Here is a 10,000-nt window from a genome sequence, read left to right as displayed (position 1 = left end):
CGGGCACATTCCAACTTTCTTTTCCAAACATGGCTTTTTTCAGAGAGACACATCAGGAGAAAATCAACTTTATTGTCGACCTTTCTCTGTCCCAGCAACACACCCTCGAGGGATCTAGCACCACCAGTAAACATAGGACGTTCACGAGATCGGCCTTCAGACAACTCCCCACTTAAGAGACCATTATGCCATTTGTGTACCATTTCACCTCTAGTGGCTACAATTGGGATGGCCTATCTTTCATCCACCATCTTTGGCCTGATTTCTGAAAGTCACCTGTTGCGTAGGCACGTCATTGCTGATTGGATAGTGCTCAACGAATCACAGTAAGAAGGGAAGTGACTTGAATTTTACATTGGAAGGCTCTGGTTCCGCCCCGCCCACAGACCATTACATTGACTTTTATGAGTATCTGGTGGGAGTGATAAGTAGGATAGTTGCTGGTTGAGGTATGCGTTCTACTGAGTGCAATCTTTCTAGTTACTCAAGGAATCTCTTCAGGAACCCATGATATCTTTGAACTAGGGGTGTGCCGATATATCGTCCCGCGATTTTTACACAATCATAATAATCAGGCATGCAAACGGCCCCGAAGTGAAAAGAGTGACAACATGTTTTTTTTTTCGGGTCAGGTGTCATACTATTTGGATTCAAAACGGCTATTGTAGCTGAAAAGCTACAAGTTTGCATGTCTGAATAATGCAAAAACAGAATTATTTGTTTGCATTTTCTTTTTTTCTCCTCCATATATTTTCATAATAAAAAAAGTGCGTATCGTATCGTATCGAAATCGTATCGAAGTTGTGAGCCAAATATCGTATCGTATCGTTTCGTGAAATTAGTGTATCGGCACACCCCTACTTTGAACCCATTTTAATCATTCTGTTTTATACAGTTTGCAGTCCGGTCTAACTTGGACACGTACTGCTACGTTTTGATGTGCAATATCCGTTGGGGCCACCTAAAAAACCCACATAAACACAAGCACACGCCTCAGCTGTCATTGTTGAAGGTTTCTTATGAATGAATGACGAATGTACTGTCTTTGTCAGTACAAAGATAATCCCTTAAAGTCTGTCTGACACACACACACACACACACACACACACACACACACACACACACACACACACACACACACACACACACACACACACACACACACACACACACACACACACACACACACACACACACACACACACACACACACACACACACACACACACACACACGCTGCCATCTCTGTAAGACCATAATGAGCGTTCAGTCATATGGAGTCAGCCGGTGGAACGACTGTGGCTGTCTCCGGACCCTTTTTAAGCTCTGCTGCTTATTTACCTAACCTCACACACACACACGCGTGCAGCCACACAGACATACACACACACACACACAAGGTTTACCCACGCAGGATGGCAGACTGGCTAAGGGTGGGGATGGTTTAGACAGTTAGGCATCAGACTGATGAGCTGGAAGACCAAACTGTCCCATCTCTATGATGGAGACCGGGAGCAGCTTCATCATTTGACACTGCTGCTGAGCTCAGAGAGGTTATGATAATGAGAGGTTAGGAATATTGTGACACTGTTCCGTGGTTAAAGGGATTATAGGTCACCCATTATGTGAATGATGAATTATCACGGTTATTTCATGACACACAGAAAAAACCCTGAGTGTGAAAGTCCCTCCTGACTGTGCCGTATAGACCACCGAAGTCCTGACGTCACTCGTTCATCCCCAGGTTCGTAAAGTAATTTCGCTATGGAGAATAACATTGGGTCATCATAGAATCGTCTCATATAAGAATTGTGGTCCAAAAATAAACAAACTGTCTCGGCGCCATTGTCAGGGAGGAGGTTCTGTATAGTTTATGATAGTCAAGTCACTTATATTTGAAACAGTCCGTTTCTGGCGAAAATGTAACTAATTTGGCGGAAGTAACATTATCGTTTTCTCACCGTCAGTTGATGCTTCATATCCATAAGAGTCAAACCGCCGGGGTCATTTGTTTATTTTTGGAACACAGTTCTTATTTGACGCGATATTAAATACGTCTATGGGATTCAGAATGGGTGTGGAAAACTGCGAACCAGGTAGACAAACAAAGGATGCGTAAATTACGTCAGACTTCGGTGGTCTATAGTTCTACTCTTCTGAAAGTTGATGGACGAATAATTGAATATCCATCACGCACAATTTCAGTGATTAGCGCTGGTTACAAAACGACTATAGTTTGACTTCAGCTTCTCCATGAGGCCCTTCGCATCCCCCTCAGCCTCCTGCTGTTCCTCAATATTCTAGAGAAGCTAACAACATATCCCTTTCCGGGAGAGAAGCCATTATTTACTACAATTAAAAACAGTACCAATGATGTCAACACATGACAGAAATCCATCAGTTTCGAGGAAAGAGATCAGAGAAGAAGAACAATGCCTGTATAAACAGTTGCCATGAGCCAAAAAGTAAACCATGTCCCGTGTCCCGCGCCCATTTAACCACTTAAACCATATACTTTGTTGACTGGGGTCCCCCAGGGATCTATATCTGTACCCTTCCTTTTTTCTCTCAAATCTCTTTGCCAAAAACAGCCTATGTACAAGCTCAACACGCAATAACGCGTTGTGAGCTTGTAGATCTACCATTTCCAGCGCAAGTTTGTATTACTGTATTTTGCCTATTATGACATGGCCAGGATAGGGATGCTAGGCTTCATTTGGTAAAAAAAATTATAAATACATGTAATCTAATATCAGCATGGCCTCGCTGACCAACGTTTAGATATCTAGCTCTACAAGCTCTACAAGCTAGATCTACAAGCTCATAGCGCCTTCGTGCCGTGCTATGAGCTTGTAGATCTGCAATTATATATATATTCTTTTTTAAAGCGAACATTTTAACTCAAATCTTTGCTTCTGGGGATCCCTGGAACAAAACATTTTGAGATGGGGGTCGGGGGCCAAATACACAATAGTTTTGAGGGTCCATGACATGTAAAAGTTTGAGCACCGCTGATATACTGTAGCGACATACGTTTTTCAGAAAGCTTTCTTTTTTTAAATCAACCTCAGGACTTAATGGGTTAGTCACCAGGCATTTCCTGCCATACACACCCTGACTAAACAAAGAGACATCAGGCTGAAGGATGCTGGTAGTTAGGTAATTAGTCACTCTACCATGGCAACCGTGGTCCACGGGGAGGCGTGGTCTTCACTGGGGTGTATTCCTGTGTTCCAGCGGGACTGGAGCAGGTAAACCACAGGCTCCACGCTCACGTTGAACTTTGACAACCACGTCACCTTCACATGACCCTCTGGGTCCTCCTGGAATGTCATCTCTCTGCGCGGCTTCAGAGGGACCCCTGCAGATGCATAGAAACACAGGCTTTAGCATTTTGGTGGGGGGGGGGGGGTTTGGATTATGTTTTTAACCACATGAACTCTAGTGTCCCTATTCTAGGGGCGAACATTCTAGGGGCAAAACACGTTTTGGGCATGTAGATCATCAGAATGCAGAAGATATTTCAGAAGAATTCAGAATATATTTTTGGTGAGATAAGATATAGTACTTAGAGCAAAAAAACAGGAAGGGGCCTAGTACTATAAAGGGTCTCAACGTATAGGTTTTAAGTGGTTAAAAGTGGTTCTGCTCAATTAGAAGAATTATACCCAATGTGAAGGGACATTACAGTTGGAAGAGACACAGATGGGTAAACCTTTGTGTGTTTGTCGTTTGTTGTGTGTTTGCGATTTATAGAATACACAAACATTCATTGTTTTATTGGTCATTATTGTTATTATCACTATGCTGATCAGCTGTCAGTGGCCACTATTTAATCTATCTGAGGGACCCCTGCAGGTACTGTATACTGCATGATAAATTTGTTTCCATATTATAGACACTTTTAAAGTCAATCGTAATTCATTATTCAAACATAAACATGAAGCAGCATCAAATGAGGCTGGGGCCTGCCTGCAGGCAGGCGGGCTCCACAGAAAGCCGCAATTCCACAATGGCAGACTTTTTTTTTGCAGAAAACTGAATGTTCCACAGAAAATTTGAAATGCCACAGAATTGTGGAATCATGCAAGTGATGAAAAGTAATATATGCACTTGCTGTAGTTTTCAGCACAAGAAGAGCTTAAAAGACAGATGGTGCATTCGTGCCATTGGGAACTGGGAAGTTTCTGACTTTGCATAAAAAGGAACTTGAAAGTCTGCTTAAAAGTATAAAAACACATTGTTATTTCTTCTTGATTCTTGTGTCTGTGATGTCACAATGCTACATCTTGGAGAAGTTGTAGTTTTGAGAAAGCCCAGTTTCTGACCAGGAATTATGAGTTGGAGGGCCGTTCGTGTTGTTTTCCCCTCCTCGGTTGATGGAAATGAGATATCAAAGTTTAATGGCCAGATAACCATGAGCAGACCAGAGGATGAGCTTTCCTGACGAAATGTCCACCTGTTTTCTGTTCTAAAGGCAGTTTGTTGCGTTTTAACTATGGTACTTTCTTTTATTTCACTTTAAAAGTTTTGAGGCTCTAAGGATGGCAGTAAAGGTCAGTTCAAACCAATAGTCTGTTAGATTTAGCATATGACTATACAGTATAGTGTCTCCACAGTCCTTAAAACATTAATAAACTTCCCTTCATAATTGAGTGAATGTTGGCTAAAAATCCTTGTGCGGTCGATTTATTTGTAGATCAATCTTTTCTCCAGTGACTATTTTTGGATAGTCTTTTCAAATAAATCGGCACTTGAAGATGCATTTAAATACAACGATAGCGTAGCTCTGGCAAGAAATAACACACAGTGAAATTTAGTGTGTTTGATTTAGCCGTCTCAAGTGAGTTTCAAATCCCTGCGAGTTGATTCTCATACTGCACTAAAATGAATGGAATCCAGTGGCTTCCTCAAAAATCAAACAAACTACAGTATACTTTGGAAAATGGTCGGTAGCTATGTCACGTAAAGTCAATGGGCTAAACATGCCAGACCGCCGGTATGGTCCTTAATTAAACTTAAACTATCCCCGGTAGGTCTGTTCTGCACATAGCGGCACAAGTCTACGGTTAGGTAGTTGGCTCCTAGTAAGTTGTATTCAACGTGAAATTGCAACTAGATATGTCTGTGTGTGTGTACTGTACACGTGCCGGAGAGAGAGTGAGTGATTTAGAGAGAAAGAGAGAGAGAGAGGAGCTACATAAACGCGGCAGGGAAGGAATTGAGTTATAAATGTTCTTGTATTAAAGCTTGTTGGTTGTTCATAAATGTTTTTCATAAAATAGGCAACCGTTTTAATGGTTTCCCAATGTTACAAAACACGATGCTTCATAATTGCAGAATAAAAAAATCCTACATAGAATGGATTTACAGTGTTAATTTTGTTGACTAAAACTATGTCTAAGAATGTTCGTCGACTACCATTTTTCACTGACAAAAACTAAATAAAAACTAAGCTAGGATGACTAAAACTAAGACTACATATATTGACAATTTCGTCAACAAATAAAAACTAGACTTTTTATTAAACTATATTAGGGACGGACTAGTGGAGAAAAGATCCAGTAGAATTAAGACTAAGTAAGAATACGTAATTTTATGTTTGGTTGTGCTCAGGTGTTGCACTCTGAAAAGTAGGCTATTTTCAGAGTGCAACCAAGTGTTAAATCAGGCATTACGATGCCATCAAGGCCTGCAATAATAACATTTTGACGACAAAATCAACTGTAGATTTACTCGACTAAAATCTTATATTTAGCCGACTAGAACGTGACTAAAACAAAAACTTTTGAGACGACTAAAATATGACTAAAACAAAATGACATTTTATTCAAAAGACTATGACTAAACTAAAACAACACTGCTGTCAAAATTAACATTGTTTTACAGCTCATTCCAGGGCCTGGTGACAGGTACAGTACATGTCCCTATTGATGACGTTTACCTTTGTAGAGATTGGCTGGGGCTTGACAAGTGTGTCCACAGCCATTGGAGCAGCACTTCCTGGGGGCGGGACAATGCTGGTCCGACGAGCAGCTCTCTACACAGGCCGCCGCGAAGCCGGTGGCTCGCTGGGGTGGAGGGCAGTCCCCCTGACGTGAGGACCTCACGGAGGCCAAGAAATCCCTACTGGTCACACACTCTGTCTGCTTCTGAAGAGGAGGGGGCGTGAAGGTAAATTAAATGAAATAAGAAGGAGAGAAAGCGGGTAGGGGGGGTGGCAGGGAACAGAATAAGTATTATCACAGCTGACACACAAAGGAAATCGTAAGTAAAAGACACACATAGACATACCAGGCAAGTTTCCTCTAGATAACTTACACACTGACTCTGCAAGAATGACCCCAGAGACTTGTCTCATGAGCTATGTCTTTCTGTTTCTCTTGCTCTGTGTGTGTGTGTGTGTGTGTGTGTGTGTGTGTGTGTGTGTGTGTGTGTGTGTGTGTGTGTGTGTGTGTGTGTGTGTGTGTGTGTGTGTGTGTGTGTGTGTGTGTGTGTGTGTGTGCGCATCTCTACTGAGTGTACAGTAAACACAGGCTTTATTTTAATGGTCCTAAATTACCCCATGTAAGCCAGTCAGCCAGTCAGTCAGTCAGCCAGCCTGTCAGCCACTACAGTCAGTAACAGGCTTTTCACTACAGCCATTGTGATGAAAAACTGGTCTGTTTGAAAACCACAGGGACCGGCTCTGAAAATAATCATTTGGGGCCACACACACACACACACACACACACGCGCACGCGCACGCGCACGCGCACGCACACGCACACGCACACGCACACACACACGCGCGCACGCAAGCACACGTGCACGTGCGTGCAGGCAGACACAAACACACCGCACATTCTCTCTCTTTCTTTCTTTCTTTCTCTCTCTCATTCCTTGGCCTTACCTCACAGGACTTTGAAAGCAGCACCTTTCTGGTTTCCCACAATTCCTTGCATGGTTGAAGACACTGCAGGCAAACAAGAGAGATAGAGAGAAACAAAATCAAAACATGCAAACAGACTGTGATTTTACTTACATCATGTGACACATTTGAAGTGTACAGTAGCACAGTAGCACACAAAACAACAGCATTTACATATCAGCAACATCACCAGTAGCCTGGTATTAAATGGACATGAGAATAAACAGTGATATGCGATCAAACATAAAAGACAAGCAGTAGTTTTAACACTGAAGACAAAACACACGCACACACTCATGTTCACGCGCGCGCGCACACACACACACACACACACACACACACACACACACACACACACACACACACACACACACACACACACACACACACACACACACACACACACACACACACACACACACACACACACACACACACACACACACACACACACACACACACACACACACACTCATCTGGTGTGCCACCTCAGTGAACTGGTGAATGATGGTTCTTTCTAAATTAAAGCCAGACGACATATAAAAATTGCGGTTTCACCTCTCTCCCCCTCTCTCTCTCTCTCCCTCCCCCCATACTCTCTCATTCTGCCCTGCCCTCTCTTTGTCTCCCTCTTCATCTCCCTCGACTGCTCTCTGTCTTTCTCTTCCCTTCTCTCTCTCCCAGTCTCCTCTGCTCTGTCTTTCTTTCTCTCTCTCTCCATCTCTGCTCTCTGTGTGTCTTTCTATTCCCTTCTCTCTCTCTCTCTCTCTCCCCTATACTCCCTGTGTCTCTCTCTCTCTCCCTCATCCCCGACGTGTGGCTGGGTTCAATCGTTTCTCCACTTCATTCCACCTCACTGGTTCCTACTGACTGAATGAAAACCTTCGCTGTTGAACAAACAGTTACTGTTGGATGAGAAGTCATCTTCTAAACATCCACAGCTATTCGTTCGGCAACGGCACGGTAAAGTCCTCAGAGTTCATTTAAGCCATTTAGACCGGGGACGCGTCTGTCTCATTTTAAAGATTTCTTTGGCTATTCAAAAATAGCAGATCTACAAGCTCATAGCTATGAGCTTGTAGATCTGCAATATTTTTGAAAAATCGTGGAAAATGTGTGTAAATCTTTGAATATATATATTTTTTAAGCGAACATTTTTAACTCATCTCTGCTTCTGCAGGATTCTACAAAAGTCTTTTAAATCCTAACCGTTTTTTGAAAAAACGTATGTTGCTATAATATCAGTGGTTCTCAAACCTTTTTTCATGTCAAGGACCCCCAAATTTATATGTATTTGGCCGCGGACCCCCATGTCAAAATATGTTGTTTCAGGGACCCCAAAAGCAAAGATTTGAGTTAAAAATGTTTGCTTAAAAAGAGAATACATATACATTCAAAGATTTGCACAAATGTTCACGATTTAAAAAAATGTGCAGATCTACAAGCTCACATGAGCTTGTAGATCTGCTATTTTTTCAAAGAAATCTTAAAATGACACAGATGCGTTCCCGGATTGAATGGGTTAACTCCGAGAGTGTACAAACGTTACCAAATGGACCATCTGGTTACATTTGTACACTCTCAAGAGTAACAAATTGATAAAGTAACACTGATGATTTTACTTGTGTATGGTCTGGCACCCCACAAAACTGCATTCCCTGTGAATGCCAGTAGTAGCAAAGTGTTGTTTAATGCCCGTGGACCCCCAGAGGAGGGAATCCATTTCAGCCTGTGTGGACTGGAGGTAGAAGAGGGATCCTCTGCTGGATAATGTGACGCATGTCTGAAGGAATGCAGTCATGTAGTCATAAGAGAAAGGCACGCAGATACTACAACACAGTATTATTTACACTGTACACAGTATACGCACATGCACATACACCCCATGTGCACACACACACACACACACACACACATACACATACATATACCTATATGCACACACAGTACTGTACATGAATACTAAAAGACATATGTACTGTAGGTGCTCCACACACGCACGCGCGCACACACGCACACACGCACACACGCACACACGCACGCACACACACACACACACACACACACACACACACACACACACACACACTATTGTAACCAAATCCTGAGGTGTGATGTGTGTGTTTCTGCGGGATAGCTCCCAGAGGTCTCTTCATGGTGTGATGCTATAATAACTATGCTCACAAATCCCCCCCAAACGCCCCCATCATACTATGCAACCCCCCCCCCCCCCCCCCCCCTGAGATCCACTCTATCCTCCCCGTTCTCTCTTTCACTGATACTTTGATCCATTCCTCTATTCCAAATGTTTGGAGTCTTCTTTCTCCTCTCATTTGCCCTCTTGAACCTCTGTTCTCCTTTTTTCTCCCCTCTCCTCTCCTCCATACCGCTCCCCTTTCCTCTCTTCTCTTCTCTTCTCCTGCCCTCCGCTCTTTCCTCCACTCTTCTCCTCTCCTCCCCTCTTCTCTATCTTCTCCCCTTTCCTCTCTTCTCCTCTACTCTCCTAACCACTCTTCTCTTCCCCTCCTCTCTTCTCCTGCCCTCCCCTCTCTACTTCTCTATATTCTCCCCTCCCCTCCTCCCATCTCCACTCTTCTCCTCTCTTCTCTCTGCTGTTCTCTCTACCAGGACCTCTCAGCTCACAGCGTTGTGTGAACTTGTAGATTGGCTATTTTCTGTATTGTTGCATGACACAGTTTTACAACAAAGTAGAGGGTCCAAAAAATGAACAGATTAAAGAATGAGAGCAAAGTATATAGGAAGAGGAGGATGTACAGGTGGAGGGATCATGGAGGGATTGGAATTGGAATGGAAATGTTGGGGGGGGGGGGGGGAGACGGAAAAAGAAAAGAGATACGTGGGAAGGAGAGAAAGGGGGAGAAAAGAAGGAGAGGAATATTGCAGGTGGGACAGCAAGAGGAAATGTTGAGAGGAAGGGAAGAGAAAGACAGAGATTAGAATGAAGACCACAGACATAAGAAAGGAGGAGAAGAGAGATGAATGAGGCACAGAGGGAGAGAGAGAGAGAGAGAGATACACTTCTGTTCCTCTGTTTTGAACTGGAACATCTCAGACGTCACCTTCACTGAC

The 10,000-nt window shown here is 43.1% G+C and overlaps 1 protein-coding gene across 2 annotated transcripts in view; it reads right to left on the bottom strand.

The window, feature by feature from the left end:
* anos1b (anosmin 1b) overlaps positions 1-10,000 on the bottom strand; it is a 63,254-nt gene that overhangs the window by 23,223 nt on the left and 30,031 nt on the right. For both annotated transcript variants that reach the window (XR_014601413.1, XM_084066294.1), the window contains exons 3-5: positions 6,893-6,955; positions 5,945-6,152; positions 3,177-3,361 (exon numbers count right to left, since the gene is read on the bottom strand). Coding sequence is in view for 1 of the 2 variants with exons in the window: in XM_084066294.1 (XP_083922420.1) it covers positions 3,177-3,361; positions 5,945-6,152; positions 6,893-6,955 (456 nt within the window). In the remaining variant the exon portion in view is untranslated. The remainder of the gene's footprint in view (positions 1-3,176; positions 3,362-5,944; positions 6,153-6,892; positions 6,956-10,000) is intronic.

The sequence above is a fragment of the Gymnoscopelus microlampas genome (assembly GCF_963454915.1).
Source record: "Gymnoscopelus microlampas genome assembly, chromosome: 9".
NCBI classification, from domain to species: Eukaryota; Metazoa; Chordata; class Actinopteri; order Myctophiformes; family Myctophidae; genus Gymnoscopelus; species Gymnoscopelus microlampas.
The sequence above is the reverse complement of the archived record's forward strand: the minus strand, read 5'-3'. Positions and strand labels throughout refer to the sequence as shown.